The sequence below is a fragment of the Indicator indicator genome, chromosome 10 (genome assembly GCF_027791375.1).
Source record: "Indicator indicator isolate 239-I01 chromosome 10, UM_Iind_1.1, whole genome shotgun sequence".
NCBI classification, from domain to species: Eukaryota; Metazoa; Chordata; class Aves; order Piciformes; family Indicatoridae; genus Indicator; species Indicator indicator.
Window position 1 is genome coordinate 21,606,759 of NC_072019.1, and position 19,489 is coordinate 21,626,247.

At 38.4% G+C, this 19,489-nt stretch overlaps 1 protein-coding gene across 1 annotated transcript in view; it reads right to left on the bottom strand.

Annotated features, from left to right (window-relative positions):
* Nucleotides 1-19,489, bottom strand: part of TESK2 (testis associated actin remodelling kinase 2) — a 69,501-nt gene that overhangs the window by 34,335 nt on the left and 15,677 nt on the right. Inside the window, exons 2-3 of the mRNA XM_054384364.1 lie at nucleotides 15,944-16,065; nucleotides 6,843-6,891 (exon numbers count right to left, since the gene is read on the bottom strand). Of these exons, the coding sequence (XP_054240339.1) occupies nucleotides 6,843-6,891; nucleotides 15,944-16,065 (171 nt within the window). The remainder of the gene's footprint in view (nucleotides 1-6,842; nucleotides 6,892-15,943; nucleotides 16,066-19,489) is intronic.

Sequence of the window (19,489 nt, forward strand, 5' to 3'; positions counted from 1 at the left end):
CTGCAAAAATCTCTGTTACTGTGTGCCTGCTTACTGGCATACGAATATTGGCTCAGCCTTTTTGGGTTACAAAAACCCAACAACTGACCATGTACAGAAAGACAAGTCAGTTACCTGTGCTTTATACTTCACTGCTCATAGAACAGAAGGCTAAGTTAGGAAGAACTGAGACTGTCACCTTCATTGTCACATACAGCAGCTACCTTGCTGGAAAGAAACAGAGGTAAAAAGAACTTTTCTTAGAGCCAACAATTAGGAAGCTTCTGTTTATATTCCAAGATGAATGTGTTTATAACATGGCAAACCAAGTCTCTAGCAATATCCTTATGAAATGTCATGGATCCTGAATCTTCAAAGCAACAAGTCTTGGGATGTGCTTCAGATCTCTTGTATTGAAGTATCCTTTTTAGCTTTTGTTTCAATTATTCTGATATCAAAAAAGGAGATAGCTATAAACTTGAATATTTGGGACATGTATGTGCGTATGCCTGTTTCAATAGCTTTGTCAAGGCTGACATGTAGACCTTGTGCTTCTTCTTGTTCCAATTAAGCTGGCAAAATTATTCCTAGTACACCTCTGACCATTTTGAAATGCATTTATATTTTTTTTAATTAATTTGTTTTAGTGCAAACACTTCCATGATTGTTTGCAATAGAATTTTAAAAATACTGGTCAACACTTGAGCCGTGTCTGGTCTTAGTTTTGCACTCTTCACAGTATATGGACTGTCAGTTTCAGCTCTTCTGTAACAGTTCACTTGAGTTCTCAGCTTAATTTATGAAAAAGTGGCTGAATGCATTCTTAGCAAATTCTTAGTAGATGGGTGCTTGACGACCAGCTCTGCCTCATCCTTTCTCTGTGACATACAAGGCATCATACTGTTTCATCTTCCAAGTGGTGTCCTTTTTCTCCATAGTTTTATTCTCTTTAGAGGAGTACAGCATTTCTCCAACTTGAGAAATCTATATATGAAGGGCTTAATATACCTGACACTTTCCAGCTTTCAGAGTTGAAGAGACTCATTCACATGCCATTGAACCTGGTAAAAAAGAATGAGTAGCTCTGGAAGCAAGACACCTCCTGATGCAATATTAACTGGAGAGTGCTAGATGAACCAGCTGTACTGGTTTGAGGGAAGGGATGTCTGCCCTAACTATTTTTTTTTTTTTTGGAAGAGTACATGAAGAAGGGAGCAAAACAAAATCCCATCATTACTGGAATTAAAGTCGTTCAATCTACACTATCAACTCTAGTAAAGACTGAGTGAGGGTTAGAAAGATGTGAGCACAATCATGCTGTTTTACCAGCTTAAGACACCTCCTTTTTGTTGAAATAATGCTGTAAGGCACTTGTATTGAGCCTAGGTGATTAGTCATTCCAACAGCTGAAGAGCTGCAGACTCTGGTACCCATCACTGTATCTTATATGTGAGATACGAACTAGGCTGCTTGAAGGTAACAGTAAATCTGACTCATCCACTGACTCAGTGGGTGCAAACTTAAACATGATACATGTAGTAAATAAATTAGACTGTTCAAAGTAAGTGGAGTTTGAAAAGCTTGTAGAAATGGGAGTTAGTGTTGGTATTTGGAGAATGTCACACTTGAAACCTTATGCTCTAACTTAAGGCTACAGGAATTATTTTGTAACAGAATTAGAAAGCAGTGTGACTAAGACAATGAAGTTATTTCACAGAAGTTAAGACAAAGTAGATATTCTTTACTTTGTTTATATTATTTTCCCTGGGAACCAAATATTTTTGCAAATTAGTTGAAAGGAAAAAATACTTTGGTCCCAAACACAGCTTGATGTGCTGCACATACCAAAAAATTCCATTTAAAATCACACAAGGGGGCCAGGCTTTTAATGACAGGAGACAGGAAATTTAGTGTTCGGGCTGAAATTCCATCTCCAGTTCATACTCTTGAAGCCTGATGTTGTGGCATGTATGATGTGCTTGACCCTTTCTTTCTCCAGCAGGAGTTTCAGCTAGGTCTGATTTGTAGCTTAAGCACTTTTAAGTATTTAAATACCTAGTCAAGGTCTTGGAAAGCAAGTAAAAGACTTTAATTTAAAGTTAGGTGGCTTTTCAAACTTTTTTCCCTACATCTAATGGCTCTTTGCTTTTTCATGAATGAAAGCAGTCCATCTTATTTGATTGCAGTGATCAAAGACTTAGGGTATCCAGAAAAACACAATTATTTTCTTCTAAACTCAGTTTTTGGGTTGTTTATACCAAAGTAACCCCACAGAATGCAGGGCTTCCTGTGATACAGCTTCAGTTTGATAGGAATTTAAATGATGCTGTACCTGGTCACAACACTTCATGTGAGGAGAGGAGGAAGCTTTAATTACTGAATTTGTGTATGTTATTCAATGCTGGATGCCTGATATTACTTTGCCAATTCCCCCCAAATACACAATTTTAAGGAGTGATTTCCTACCATGCTCATGCACGGAATGAGAACAATAAGGGAGTTTCAAGGGGATCCTTGGCTTACAGAAAGGTCAAATTGATTCTCAAAAACCTGCAGTAAAAACCTTTGTTGTGGGAAGCAGAGAGCTGGCAAAAAATGTTGGCCTATGAAGGATGCAAGCTGGCCTCACAGGCACACTTCTCAGGAGAGAACTGCTGGCAGATCAGTTAAAGGAAAAATCTACTGCAGGTTGGTGGTGGCCAGGTAAATCACACATTGGGGACAACTCTGTAGAGAAAGTATCTCCTCTTACCAAAAGCAGATAAGCAAGGAAAGTTGTGCAAGCATTGCACTGTGCTGAAGGACCAGGTAAAGTCCTAGATGCATTTGCAGTATGTGGTTAGGTGATGAGAGCCCTGCTCCCTGCCTGAGAAAGCTCCAATGCATGTCAGATCCTGGACTGAGCTTCAGATTCTGGCAGCAGAGCATTTGTGCACTTTTTAAACGTTCAGTATGAATCAATAGCTGTAACACTTCTTTTGTAACAATTAGCTATTGTTTGTGAAGCACTGCAATTTCAAGATATCCCAGTCAACACATAATAACTCTCCCTTCCTCATCTATCCACAGCTGCCAGGGTTTCAATTTCCTACAAGAAGGAATTATCAAGCTGTATGACTCATTCTGTGCATATATATACATCTAATTATAACAAGATTTCAGCCTGACCTCTCTCTTAGAAATTCAGATAAACCTTAACAGAGTACAGCAAATAATTTAATATCCACAAAACAGTGCAAATGGCTTTCGTATGCTACCTTATCTCCTTCAGTCTAATAGCACAGGCCCATAGAACCTGCAGTGCACAAATAGATTTGTTTGCCTTCCATCTAAAATGGGTTCTTGCTCGTGCATCCATTGCATAAAAGTGTGTATGGGATAAGATTATATGCTACTGCTATTAAGCCGTAGCTGCTCACAGCTTCTTGCCCCCTGGAGCTCATGCTGTCTGCTAGCCCCCTGGCAGGGGCTCAGATCTGGTGTCTGAATACTCAGAACCATCTCATGATGACACCAGAGCAATGTTCTCCAAGTCTGATGGTGCTGCATGCCAGGAAACCAAGAAATGGAAGCAAAGAGAGAGCTGTCAGATTAGGAATGTGGCCGGAACAGAGAGAGAGGCTTGAAGAAGCAGCAGCTGAAATTAGTTGGAGAGGCATGCAAGTACAGCAGGAAGCCCTGCAGATTCTTGTAGCTACAGAAACAAACCACTAGCTACAGATTAGAGCTGAATACTGAGAAAGGAATACCCAGTTCCTTGTTTTACTGAAAATAAGCACAGCAGATGTGTGCCCAGCAGCTCAAAGTCAGGGAGGCAGTCTAATACCTGTGAGCTCCTCAGAGCAGTACCACCTCTTAAAGCATCACCTTCACTTTCCTGTGTTTGCAAGGATAGACACCGCCACCAGCCTAAGCCATTCTGTGATGCTAAGGATAGATACCAAAGTACTTCAGAAGAGGCATATACCATAGCTTCTGGCTTGAGTAGAACTTGGAAAACAGTACTGGATTTTCAAAACTGATAAGACTGTAGATTTAGAACAAGGGCAAAGTCCTACTGCAGTCTATAACTAAACAATTCCATTCTTATTTTGAAAACAAACAAACAAACAGAGGTTGCTTCTTGCCCAACAGTTTCAAAAACAAAAGCCACTTGGGAAAGGACAATTAAAACAATGTAAAATGCTGCCAAAAGGGAAAAACCCAAGGGCCCCACACAATCAACACCTTCCTAAGCAAAATAATCTGCTCTGCATGATCCACTTGTTGAGCCTCTTGTGTGTTTAAACATGCAAGAAAAGAAATCTGCAACATTTCAGACTTTGCCTCCCAATAACAAAGTGCTGTCTATTATTAAAATCCTTAAGGCTCCTTTAAGATCATTTGTGGTTGCTGCCCTGCCTGTTAATAGCACAGGAGACTCCTAAGTTGTCTAAATCCATTCAACAAACATTTTACACAAGTTCTCAGTTTCTTTTGTCATGCAAAAAAATTTTAAAAATAAAATATAATATATATATACACATACAAACAAACATTTGCCACCCTGCCCTCATACATAAGCTCTAAGTGATGCTGTATCACCAACTGTACTCTCAAAACACAAGCAGGGATAATTAAGATCCTTACAGAAAGGTCCAGCACAGGCTAGAGCAAGAGAGGATTTTTCCTTGCAGTGACACAGACATCTACTGAACAACGAGCCTCTGAATCAGCTTCATCTTGAAGAAAGTGAAACCCTGACAGAAGTTCTCTGAGTGTTAGTAGCATTGGACCAGGGTCAGTTATGTTGAGCACTGGAAGCTACAAGACCACCTTTACAGACCACAGGCTGGAAAAAAGCCACGAGATAGTGGCAGATCTGTTTGTCCTCCTGGGCTATATTTGAACTGGAGATTCACCATGTCCATGTTACTAATAATTTCTTCAGGTAGCCGTTTTGGACCCCTTCTCTAACCTCCAGAGTCTTCAGAACTCAACTATTACTCTACAGTTACTTTAAGATTGTAAAATGCCACTCCTTTTGCCAGAAAACACAATTAACTGCACTGCTTAGAACATGTACAGCTCTCTTAAAGCTCCATAAAACCAACAACTACTGTATTGGACAAAATTGTGTGTGGATTCCTTACAACATCAACTTACAATGGCCTTTGGTCATATTTTTTTTCTTACTGAGGGCATGAAATATCCACCTTGGTCCACATAAAGATAGCAGTGATCAGTACATGTATTTATGCAAAACCTCACTTAAAGCTATTCTGTTTTTCAAAATTTTGCAGCATCCTTCTTCAGTCTAAAACTTTTCCTCTTTGGTCTCAAGATGTTTCAGTAATTTATTCTATTATTCTGAATTATAACTATAAAAAGTCATTGTTTGAAGACTTTCTTAGATTTATTTGCTTGCCAAGAACTCAAAAATAGCTGAAGCAAGCAGCTACAAAGTCAGCTCTCCATTAGGAAGCATCTGTGCTGGTTTCATTTTCTTGGCTTTCTGGGTGGGGAAGGATGTTTAAATGGCAAGCATCTGGATGAAAAGGGGGAAAAAAACAAACAAACAAAAACAACACACTGAGGAAGATCCGCCAAGACTTAGTATAACAAAGCATTATGAAGCTCCATCTCTTCTAGGATATATTTAGGGAGTGGAAGGGCCTGAAATCCCCATTTTAACTGATCAGAGGACCAAAAGAAATTGGCAATAATGTTTAGCAAAGCCTGCCTGAAGAACCTGTCCCCCTTATATAAAAGGACTCCTACATGTGCTGTTACCTTGACATTTCTGAAAGTATCTCTACCTTTGCTCTTACACTAGAAATATAGCCACTGTGAATTAGTGTCCATCACTGACAGTAGCTAGAACTAGAATGGCAGAATTGACCCCTTGGAAGGTGAAGAAATTCACTGTCCATATATGTGCATCAGAGCTTAATAGGAAATCTTCAGATGTGTGATGGCCACACACATCCTGATAACTGGCATACAGCTATCCAATCTTCTCATTTCACAGTAGTTCTTGGCAAGCATACCAAGAACTTCTTGTAATTGCTAATTAATGGCATACTTGTCTTTGAGAGGGTAGGAAAGGGTTAATCTTTTAATGAAGCAGTTCCTACAAAATTGAAGCAAATAAAAAAAAAAACCCACTGACTTTATAAAAGATGAATTTCCCCTCAATCTGTACTCAAAACAGCAGGAAAAACAATTTATTGATTTTGACTCAAAACAGGCAATGCTATTCCTAACAAGGGAACACTCTCTTCTTGTTTTTCCTGAGCAGGATTACAGACACAACCCAGTAAAACGTGGTGGGAAGACTCGCATGAATGAACTTCAGCTTCTCCTTTGATACTAGGTCTTGGCCAGGGTGTGTGGGCAATGGAGTAATTCCTTTTTATGGGGCCTAGATGAAGCTGATGTTAATCCAAATAAGAAGTAGGTAGGGACTGACTACAGCAGCATCACCCAGCTGAAGCATTGCTGAGTCACTTATGACACGTACACCCAACTGGACTATAAATAAGATTTAAATACAATGCAATGTCATTGAAACAAAGATTATTTAGGGGCATCTCAATGATAACCCACACATCTCACTTAGAATATTACCAGTGAAATTTTACATTCCTACTGTGATTTCTTTTTCATCCTAACAAGTGCTTCTGACGAGAAAAGACAGCAAAGGCTATGAGCCAAGTGCTCTTCTCAGGCTGGTTCTGCAGTCTTCCCACTGCATAGCAAGTAGCACGTGACTAACTCACTAGTCACCATAAAAGAAACTATCACTCAAGGTGAGCAGCAGTTGCAGAATGTGGCCTGAGAACTCTTTCATATTGATTATGTATATCATGAAACAGTCTTACCTCAGTAAGTGCGTGCAGCTGTCCTTGATGCACACAGACACCCATAAACCTACAAGAAACAAGAAAAGAAAAGTGGTTTGGGATTTTTTTCCCCCCCCTATTTTTTTCCCTCCTGTAATGAAACTAAGATAAGAAATACTGTCTATGCCAAGAGAGAAGAAAGAAGAGGGAGAAAAAAAACCCACAGCAAACATCCTCATAGATACGGCGTATCACAAAGCTGATAAAACAAAATCATGTGTCTACACTACAATAATTTGAATTAGCAGTTGCAAGAGAGCACAGGAGACAGCTCAGCCTCAAGGTGGAAAGTTACTAATTTGACTACAAGCAAAGGCCAGCACAGAATAAATCTACAGAGAAAGGAACCTCAGAGTTCTGCTTTAAGGAAGTTTAAGTCAAGTAATCCACTGCTGGTCTGCATAAACAGAAAATTACTTCCCTTTGTGTTTTGCTGCTTAAGCATAAAGATGTTTCTTCCTATCCTATTCCTAACCACTGAGGAATATAAGGGCATACAAGTACATCCCTCCCCACCCCCCTGTTTCCACCAGCTGAGTGGAAGCAAGTGTTGATAGTACCCTGTACATACCCATTGCACTAAAGTTACCTACACTGCACAAAGTTCAGGCTCCTGCTGTTAACAGCAATGACTGTCACCCTTGATCTTTCTGGAAAGCATAGAGAATGTGCCATACATTTAATACAACAGGAACAACTGAAAACTCACTTTTACCACAACACAAGCTGAACTTAAAAATGGCAAAATGCAAATTCATATTAATAGTAAACATCTCCCATGAGAAAGTTCAGTAAAACTTAAATAGTATGCACTTCAGAGCCTCCTTGCATGATTAAAGTGTTGGTTCTTTTTTGATTAACTGATCTTCATCTGTGTAATTTAGATTTTGCTCTTAACAAGCAAAACCCACATTGTCTGTCATTTCCACAATGTTCAGAAATTTCCACTTTGCAAGTAAGCAGTAGAAATGCATGATTCCATTAAACATGACAGGGGAATCCTGTGGAGCACAATTTGAAGGAAAAGGACCTTTCATATCCTCAGACATTTCCGAATTTAAAAACAAAATGATGCAAGACACATGTACTACTAGCTCAACTAAGCTGCTTTTGAAGAAATGAATGATCCTCTTGTCTTAACAGCTGACTGGTAAATTACAAGCAGCCAAAGGAAAATAACACAGGTAAGGTTCTTTGCATAAGCTGAGCAGTGGAAATCTGTTTTTATAACCAAACAGGCTGCAGGACTTGGACTTGAACTTCTATCGCTTGCTCTTACCTCCAAAAATATTCCCTGAATAAAATACAGGAATTTTAATTGGAGACACAGTAAAAATCCCATTCCCAAGGGAAGAAGGATTCTTTTAGATATACCATCTACTCAAATCATTGCTGGTTCTGAGTTCACCTCACACAGCAATTGCATATGGACAATGTTGTAAAAAAGTTGACAAATTAAGCTTCCTGAGACTAAGAAATCCAGACTCCTTCAGAGCAGTAATCTGTTTCTTCCTCCATGTATTCTCAAAGTCTCCAGAGGCATAAGGCAGTGTTAATAGATTTCTTTATAAGCAAAAATGGAAAAAGAAATCAAACATATTACACAACTTTTGAAAGTATTATTTTCTCTTTTATGAGTGACATAAGGTTAATCCAGTACTGCAGTACTTTCAGTCAACAAAAATTGAGGCTAAGTAGTTAAAACCAATACTGTTTTCATCTATACATCCACTCTTCCTTTGTAAAGTTGATTACTCTATATTAGGAATTCAGTGTATTTGACTTAGTTGTAAAATACTAATGCAGTTAGGAATTAATAAAAATTTTGGCTAAGTTAAATCTCTTGCCTCTTCTTTACAAAACAGTAAGACTGTCACTGTCACACCAAGACTAGCAGAATTTTAACTTTTTCTCTAACCTGTTTTGATCAAGGGAAATCTAAGTGGAAACACTCATTACCTTTGTGAACCTATGCTTAAGACAGAAAAGACACACCGGTTCAAGTTACCAAGAGTTCAAAAATTCTTAAACATTCAGGATTTCTACTGGAAAACAGACATACATTTCTAACTATAAATCAGACATTAAAAACAAAGCTCACTATCATGGTTTCATGGGGAAAAAAAAGCAGCTAGATAAAGATATATTTATAAATTCCACATATTTAGAAGTTGTTATTATCCAGGAAAAGAGAAACTAGATACACTGATAAAGACAGAATTAATGAATTTACAAGCAACATATTGAAACCATTTAAACTTTGTGTCAAGAATCTCAGTTTTCAGGCTCTGGGAAATAAATTGATAGAACAGACCTCTAGTGATCCAAATTCCTGGAAAACTTCTTAGCTGCTGAATCAAGCAATAATAAGCCTCTTGGCTAAGCCAAGTACTGCTACAAAACACTGTTGGAAAGCACTTCCACTCAAAGGTAATACACACAGCTGATACCAGGAATTACAATTACCACGCAAGACTTAATGTAAGATTTCAATTTTTGAGATTGCCCAGATGAGATTCCAAGTTCTGTGGACAGGAAGCTGACATGCTGCTCCTATACAGCTGAGATTATTCCTGTTGGCTAGACCCACTGTCTCCAGAGCCAAAACGTGCTTGTAGGTGAACTTCAGCAGCATGTCTTGTCAGCCAAAGGTTACACTTCCTATAACCATTTCTAGTCAAAAGAAGCTTCAATGAGCCAGTCATCCACAAAACAGGAAACTATTTGCTGATTTAAGGAAGTTCACTTTCAAGATAGTGTATCTGGCCTTATCAGAAAAGCTGAAGCACTCCCAAAGTTCTATCTAGTTGTTGGAAGTCTCCCCAGAATCTGCAAATATGAAGGATACTATTTGAATCCACTCCACCAAATACAACACAGCATGTTTCCACCAAAAAATGCTTTCTAACAAATGACAGTGATGTTCAGAGGTTGGAAGACTCTTTACATAAACCTCCATCAATCTGGAATATCTCCTCTCCTAGACAAGTTTAGGAGAAAGTACTCTGATTATTACTTAGTTACCCTGCTTTCAATTCAGTGAGACTGCAAAAAAGAAACTTCTGGACAGGAAAGGAGAGATTAAGAACTGTATCCTCATCCTACAATCTTTGCCTTCCTGACAAATCAAGAAAAACAAATACCCAGATTATACAGCCACGGTAGACATGCAGACACTGAACACATGCTTCCCATTACAAGAACTTCACTGGGACACGTTCCTGTTCTATGCATAAACCTGGGCAGCTACACTCTAACATAATAAGCTGATGCCCTCTGAAATCTTACTACTTGTATGATGAAACTCAGCAGATTGATAACATTAAACATAAGAAACAAACCAAATACACCAATGCAGAAGTCTCTCCTATCAGCTAAGTTACACAAAGTGAAACAAGGTCAAAAGACAAGATGCTTAATTCACAGCACGGACAGTTACTGGAGAAGGAAGAGGTGTAAGAACATTAAGCCTGCACCAAGACCTTCCTTAATGCTTTAGTTATGCTAAGTTAAAAATATATTTTAAGTTTTCTGCACTTGCCTTTTGATTCGAGACATACAGGTAATGTGTTTCATCTGTCCTTCCTATAATGTATTCTCCACCACACACACAGCCTCTCCTCTGCTGTCTTGTGCACAGCATTTCTAAAATATTCCTTCTTGATAACCAAATTGAACAGGGAGAAGTGAAAGTATTTTCCCTTTCTGCTATTGTTCACTATAGGACAAAGGATGCTAGAAGACAAAAGGTATCCTTCTCCCTGTTGTTATAAAGTCAATCACAAGTAATTTCACAAAAAGAAAGGTTTGACAGGAGAAAACTGCACCAACACACACCCACCCACCCTCCCAACTTCCCCTACCCTCCCAAATCCCCCCACCCAGTGCTGTGTTCCCAAGGTGCTAGATTTGTCTGAAAGGAGCTGAAACAAAACTCCCCTTGAAAGAAGCTCATGTAATATGCACACTGTTTGCTTATCTCTGTGTGTGTGTGCATACAAGAAGGTGGATTTAATCAAGGAGTCAGTCTGCCTGCACGCTCACTGCCAAACGCAGCAATACCTCCAGGTGCTCCCATGAGTGCACTTCAAGACATGAGCTAAGGCTTTCTGAAGAAACACAATGTTTTAAATGAAGTCCCCAAGGTACAGATCAAATAAAGAAACACTTTTTCATGCAAACAGTAGTGATATTAAAGACTGTAATTCTATCTCAAAATTAAAGACACACTAATTTCAGAGACGGCACAGGAGATGGAGAATCTGGGTTAGCACACCACATTGTGAAAATGAGAAAAACACACCTGTAAGACATTACAGAATGAAAAGGTATCAAGCTGCAGCCCTAAGGCTCCCTCCCACCTAGGACCCAAGGACAAAGATTTTGTGAGTCCTTTCCAGACCTCTTTTCCTACTTTAGTTTTGGTAAAAACTCATAACTATGGCAGCAAATCAGCATTCAGAGAAGCAGCAAAGCAGTAAGGAACATTTAAAATATACACTGGACCTTTCATAACCCTGGTACCAGACCTAACCCATGTCCTGAACAGCAATGTGCTTTAAATGGAACAAAAGCTAGTAAGGAAATGAAGAAATGCTCCAAACTTCTGGTTTCCCTAACCTCAGCAATTACAGTCTTGCCATGTATCAGCCAATCTGCATTAAAGTGGTTATAGTAAACATCACATGGTGCAAAGCAGAACCCCAGCTCACTTTTCCACTCCTGCTCTTGCCATCTGTTTTGAAGGAATATGTGATAAAACCAGAACATCCCACACCAAGGGCAGGGAGAAATGCAGATCAGAGACAGAAAAATACTTTAGTTCTCCATGTTTAGCTTACATACAGGAGTGAGGTAGAGATAGATGAGGTTGATAGCAGAAACAGAGCAGAACACTCCATGAACACCATTAGTCTGCTTTTGCTGTGTGCATTCCTAAAGTTTCCCTAAGCTAGCCTCTGGGGGAAAAGGCTAAACAAAAAAAATCCAGATTTTTTCGTACACAGTTTGTTATGATCACCAGACAGTGACAGAACAAAAAGTTACTACATTGTATCTAGTCTACCTCCGGAATCACACCTGCTAATTGAAAGCAATAGGGAAGGGACAAACAAAAATACCTCTCTAAATCCCCTTACTTTTTACCATCATTCCAATGAAGCTACAAGAGCTAAAGTATTCTATCCCAAGATATTCTTAATACACAGTTTTCCATTTTCTTGATGGAAAATGCATCAGAAAATATTTTTTAAATATATATGTGGATATATATGACCACTAAAATCTTTCTGATGCTACCATAGGGATGCTATACTTACTGAGGACTTGGTAGGTCAAAATTAAGCTCTTCACTTACATCAGTCTTCTGATCAAGATGGATCTACACAGCTGGCCAAGAATAGCATTTTAGCACAGAAATACTGAAATGAGTAGGGATATTTAAAGCCTTTCACCCCACAGCCAGAAACACAAGCCTTTTTTAAAGCCTAAATAATCAGACTGATACCTCACCAACTATTAGAAGCAGAGAAACTGAAACATCTTGACACAACTCCATCTCCTGAAATAGTACAGGAGAGTCACTAAAGTAAGAACACAGACCTGCCCTTAGGTAATCTCTACCAGGCTAAGGAATGGAAGAAAGTCAACAACTACAGAAAAACTCACGCTCCAGAATGGTGACTGCAGGCCAGGATAAAAATGTCAAAAGGTATCTTTAGCTTGAAAATGAGCTCATAAGGACAGCACTGAAGCAAGAGCAGTTTCAAATACTCATTAATATTTATTATTCACATCAGTGCAATCAAGGGCAAAAACGCAAAAATATTTGCAATGACATCTTGAAATCAACTGTGGGCACATGGGAATAGATAGCTTGAAAATTTTGCTATGTATTTTAAAGCACTGGCACAAGGATGGGGATTTTAACCACCTAAAGGATAATAATGATCTTTGACTCCCAAATACACCATTAGGAAGATGAATCTCTTCTTTCTTCGGTATCACTTAGTTCTACATAAACCAGGGAAGAGTTCTAGGACAAAAACATTGATTAAATTACAAATTTTAGGCACCAAAGCATCAGGATGTTCAAAAACAGGCACCCAGATTAAGGAAGACTTTAGTACCCTAAAATCAATGCATCATTGCTGAATCTGGCATTCACTTTCTAAAACATTAACTGACTGAACTGCACATATTGAAACAAGCTGAGAGCAGAGTTTGGATGCCATAAAGCAAGTATCTATCCAGTTTCAGAATTTTACAAGCTATTCAATATCACAGCACCTCACAGCCCTCTGCCTTGGCTACAATTAACTACTGACTACTCAACATTGCAGCCTAGGAACCCATTAGCAAACAACAGCTCAGACTGTATATTTTATATAAAAACATCTTCAAGGTATGTGGAGGACCTCCAGTGTCTCATCAATAAATAATCAAAGTTGAAGCTAATGACAGAACTGCTTGCTCAGTAATATACAGGTAGAACTTCAAAGGACAAAAATTAAGTGAAGAAATTAACGTTTAAAAGCAAGCTGAGGTGTCTGGAAAAGAAGAGTTACATGTTAGAACCTCTTGGAGGAGGATCATTCCCTTTAAATACTACTATAAACTTAAAATCACAACCAAAAATCACAGAAAACGTTTGGGCAGAAACATGTAGAACATCTTCCTAGCGACCCCTCAGTAATACCATTCCAGCTGCTCTTAGCTGACATGATGATTTATAGGTTTCTGAAATATATAGATGTTTGCATGCATGTGTGTATACACATACAGGTATATTTAGGCAGATAGGTAGCTAACATTTAAAAAGGGGAAAATATCTTCTCCTACAAACAGAGACTGAAAACAACACAGTAAATTATTTTAAATAAAAAATAAAATGACATAACTAACACACAAAACCATCAAGTTATCTGCTACAGAAAGAAAAATAATGGGGTTTACTGTGCATCAGTACGCACTAGAAGAGTAAAACTAAATAGGATTTTCTTAGTTGCGTTTTGTGTAGGAATGTCCTTGCTCTCTGCAGCAAGGGAACTTACCTAACAGATAAGAAAAAAACCAGTGTTTTTTACCAGGGAATCAACTCTCTTTGAAGAGGTCTCAAATCATGCCATTTATAAAGCAAGCATAGTCTTCAAAACATATTATGGAATGATAAACCACTTCTATTTAAGTCATTTACTTCTTGTGTGTCCACTCACAACCTAGTTGAGCACACAGAAAAAAAATATTTCTCTATCAATCCTGTGTAATAAATGTGATCAAATGGAATTCCTTTTCTGCTTCATGCATAAATCAATACATGATTTTCTTTCTTCAAGACCATCTGTGCAACACCATGGACTTCAAATTATTCATAGGCTGTAAGGCCAGAAGGGACCAGTATACCATTGATACGATCTCTCAGGCATCATAAAGACATTTAAATTTCAGCAATTACTCAGAGCTGAGCACAATAACTTTTGTTCTCAGCAATATATCTGTAACTCCATTCAAGGGGGAGGGCAGGGTTTCATTAAGCTGCCACTGAATGCTTTGTGCCTGTCAAACTATCACTTTCCTAATTTCCCTCAACCCTGATCAAGTTAAATATTTTGAGTAAGTTGTGAGGTTAGACGCTTTTTTAAAAATAAACAAAATAAACACAAAATTGGTAAAGAAACTGATGATGTGCACTGACTTCACAATTCTGGCAATGCCAATCCTAAGAAGTTACTCTTTCCACAAACCTTACTGAAAAAGCAGCTGTTTCAGTCCCCAGGATCATACACTGCTTATCTAAGGATTCTGAGGGAAAGGAAATGGTAGACAGATATGTGAAACAATTACTAATTCTGAAACCTAAAAAGCCAGATATCTGACATCACTAGAAAACAGAACAGACAAAGGAGGTGCTGGGAACTCACCTCACCTTGGATCTGAGAAAACAAGCTAATTACAGTTAGGTAACAGGTAATCTGTTAGGGAAGGATTACTACAACATTTGAATAAATATACTGTGATAAAACCAACACAGTTTACTATGAGTGAAAATTCTGTAGAATCACAGGTTTGGGGGGTTTAAGGAAAAAAAGTAGAGAATAGGTATAAATTAATGGAATGGTCCCTTCAGATAATCCAAATACTTCTGATGCATCTGCTTATAAATACTGAAGGAAATTAACAAGATGATAATGTTACACACCAGTTCATGGAGACTGAACTGGGACTTCAAGGATCATAAAAATTGGTTATAAAGGATTTTAGCAACTAGTACTATGTCTCTATTATTTAACAGTCCAGTAAAGAAGAAGAAATCAGGTACTTCACTGAAGCATCTCCAGAACTTTCCAGTTTTGCTGCCTGAGACTATCAAAATGGATCTCAGCTGTGCAACAGCAGTTTAGGAGAAAGTTATTTGGTCCCCTGTCATCACATCTTTGAATTTCTTGATGTTATGGTTTCAGCTAATTATGTTAAATATTTGGCATAAAAGAGTAACCAAGACTGAAAAGATTCAAGGCATAACAAGATACACATTGCAACAGTTTGGATTTTCATCCAAAACAAGAACTATCTTTTTTCTTTCAAGAGCAGATAAATCAGATTAGTTCAACTCTGATTTGTTTTCTTTGATCTCTCCTATCCCACCTTGCAATAAGAAAATGCTAAATATTAGAAAACAGACCTAAACTTAGGAGGAAGCTATGGCACTTTACATTGCTCATCTGCAAGACTAGTAACCATGGATTATTTGAATGATGTCAAATTTGGAATAATTCATTACAAGAAACCAAATTTCACTCTTCATAAATTTCTGAATCAGTAAAATGAGATGATGTGAAAATATGGATCTCTCTGAAATAAATTATTGGTTACTGGTAAACTTCAGGTATCAAAATCATGTGGGTTTTCAATCTGCTCAAATCTTTTCTTCCTCCTCCTCTTCCTCCATTAAATTAGAAGCTGATCCTAAGACATTCACAACAGATACAGCTAGAATCTTAAAAAAAATAAAAGAAAATAGGAAAGCTCTACTGAAGACAACAGATCTCTATACAATTCAGAAAAAAAAAAAGCAAGTATACCTCAAGATGTTTGGATGTGAGAGTCTATTCATAAGTTGAACCTCTTTCAGCATATTTGCTCTGTTGCTGTTCAGTGTGTTCATCTTCAAAGCCATTACCTGGTCTGAAGTTCTGTGCCTTACCTGTAGGATACAAAGTAAAAATGGTAAGGATACAAAATGCAAGACTGAAAAACCCAATAATGTTTCGGTATAACTACATGACAAATTACTTTATCTATATGCTGATTTCTGCAGTCTTTTTATTTCCAATAAAAGGCTTCTTTAGCTGTGATGTGAGTTACAGAAAGAACAGCTGAACTCATGATAAGCAGATGCAAGAAGAAAACTGAGTATGTTTTTCAGAGGTGAGGCTCACTGGTAGGTCTGAGGCAGCAAGAGACACCCATCGTCAAGTTTTATTTGCACACCCTATCTTCAAGAACAAGGAGTGTATTTCAGCTAAACAATCTCACCTAGACACAAAGCACCACAAATCCAGCACAGGGATGCACTGGCATGAAACAAACTGTCATGTTTCAGATGCGTGCCTGGCTCAACACTTCCAAGTTGCTTATTCCCATCCTAGTTTCAAGTATAAGGTAGCACTGGCAAGATCACAGTAACGTGTGGTAAACAACATCAAGAGACGGAGCAAGCAGAAAAAGAGCCCACAGATGCTGCTGCTTCTGTATCTCCCCTGTCCACACACATGAACTCCTCATATGCCTCACCCACAATCACTCAGTAATCCCAGCACAAGAAAGATCAGAGAAAGGAGATGGAGAAGGATATAGAAACTAGCACTGAGAGCCGAAACCAAATGCAAAGTCCTAAGCACAGGAGACTCCTCCTTTCAGCGGCAATGCTGGCTTTAGAATAAAACTGGTTGAACTACAGCTTTAGTGCATTATAACAAGATAATCTAGAATCCTTCTGCACACAACCTGTCTTGCCTGTTTGGCATGCTTATTGGTTTTAAGCAGGATGATTGCATGTTAAGTTGATGAGGTTTCTTGTTACTTGTCAGGTTTCTTGTGTCCTTTGCAATGCTTTCATTAATTTTTAATTCTGCACAGCTTTTGCATAGCCAGCCAATTTGAATGAACAAATTTAAGATGGACAGGTCAGTAAATATATGCTGAATTTTAAAACATGTATTTTAGCTATACGTTAGTTTACCTACCAGTAATGCTTTGGCTTGAGGAAAACAGGGGAAAAAAAGCTTTAATAGGACTTAAAGAAAGATTTGTTCCAACAATGCAAATTCAAATCAAGAAAAAAAACTAAAATTCATTTACAATTTAAAACCTTTGAAAGCTAAACCAACACACTTCCTCTGAAAGGAGGGTTAGGAATTTTGGGTGCTATGGTGGAATAATTTGAGGTTTGAAGGTAATGGAGAAAGAATTTGAAGAAACTTAATTCCTACAGGCAGAAAGATACTCTCAACAGAGCTTCCTGAGAAATCAGCTTTTCACTAACACAGAAGATTCAAAATCTGCCAAAAGGGAATAAATAGTGGTAGAAGGTGAGCAGGAATTCCAATGGAGTGTGGTCTCAAGCAGTATTTGCTGGTTACCTCTTTATTTCCTGCCCACTTCTAGAATTTGCTGTGTTCCATACCAAAGTTTCAAGTCCCTTTGCTTCAACTCTGAGGTAAAAGTAGAATTTAACATAGAACCTTCTTCCTTGCTCTTTGCCTTTTGCCTGGTTCTGGCTGCTCTTCTTGAGGAAACCTCAGAAAAGAGGGTGGGTAAGTTTCTGGAGCATTGTGTCCTGCATGCTTCCTGGATTTTCAGGTCTGATATGCAAGAGGAAGTGCAACTGCTTCTCAGTGATGTGACTGTCCACAGTACTAACTCCACATTCAGAGAAAACCGAGCTCTGATTTCTAGCCCATTCTGTCCTCTAAACAGCACCAACATTGTGACATGCTTTGTTTCATTTAAAGGGACACTGTAAGGTAGTACCAACAATTTTATTTGAACTTCCATATACTGTTCTGATATTGGAGGATGTATTCCTGCTCAATCTGACAGAAGAGCAAATTACCTAATCAAAACAAAGGAGAGATGGGAAAACAGAGACTCATCCTCTCTTGCTAGCTACCCTTTAAGCAAGCAGGAAGAAGCAGAACTGGAGGTGGGAGGGTGTCTTATCAAGAGGACAATATCCAATATTACAAATAAAATTATATACCAGTTTTATGTATTATGGAACACAATGCTAATCACTTGGAATATGCATAAGGCTAATTGTGTTCTCTCCTCTGAAGCACTTCTGGCAAACAGTATTTCCACAGCATGAATTGATTGCCAACAGGGAGCAGAGAGGTCCTGTCTTATTTTCGGTCAAGCTCCAGATTTATCTACACAGAAAGCACTATCAGTTACCTTCTGTGCCTGCTTACCTGTCAGTCACACCCTAGACAAAATTTGTGTTCATTCTGCATTCCTTACCAAAACACTGTCAAATTGTTTAGTTTAAATTCTTCATCTCCTTTCAGATCACCTCGGTTCAATGAAAATGATGTTTCAACCACCTGACTGCTCCAGAAGGAAAACTAGTAAATATTTTTGAAAAATCCCTGATCCAGTTGGGCATCTGTTCACAAGGCAGTTGGCCTCAGGCATATGTCTGAACACTCAACATAAACAGGGATTCACTCACGCAATTCAAACCTTTCACTGATGCAACTTGCAGAAGGCCGTAAAGCTTTTAAAGCTGCTGACATTATTATTAATTAGGGTTCCTTGCATATCAGAGCAAGTAACCTTTTGGTGATGTCTGGATTATCATGTTGTCTGCTTGGAAATAGTCTGACAACCCCACAGCTGCTTTCTCATGCTGCTTTGCACATGCTTTTGCCTGCTCATTCTGCTTACCCAAGTGTCTCCATCTTGGAGGTCACAGTAACCAGATATTGCCTCTGTTTTATTACTGGCAGGCAGGCAAACTGGCTCTTTGCACCCTGATTCTTCTAGGATCAAAGTACTTTGCAAGTACTTTGACTTAGCAATAGCTAGCTGCATGGAATGGCCTGCTAGCTCACTGTGTCTCCAAACTACATTCTGATCCTGAACCTTACCCCTTCCTTCATGAGAAAGTGCAATGTAGAGGAAGTCATGGATTCAGGTACAGAAACAGCAGTATAAGGAAATATCAAGGAAAACTCGTAAGAGTGATTGAGCTGGGCTCACACCCAAAAGAACTCATCATTATATGAACACTGTACCAAGTCCACATGAGGAGTATCCTGCAAAAACTGGAGGTTTAATTTTCAGCTCACTGCTTCACTACAGAGTATTATTAAGACCCTAAATATCATTTAGATAACTATTTGTCAAGTCCTGTAGATACATCAGGGCTTTCTGAAAATCTAAATATTTATATTACTTCCACCTGACTGGAATTTCTAATTCATATAATTTAATTTATATTACTTCCACCTTGACTGAAGAGGAGGGGCATTTAAGCAATAGCTGAAATCTAGCCTGATTTCATCTTTCACAAGGGCTTTTTGATCTGTATTATCTGTACCTTTCCATGTGACCTTGGAATAAGC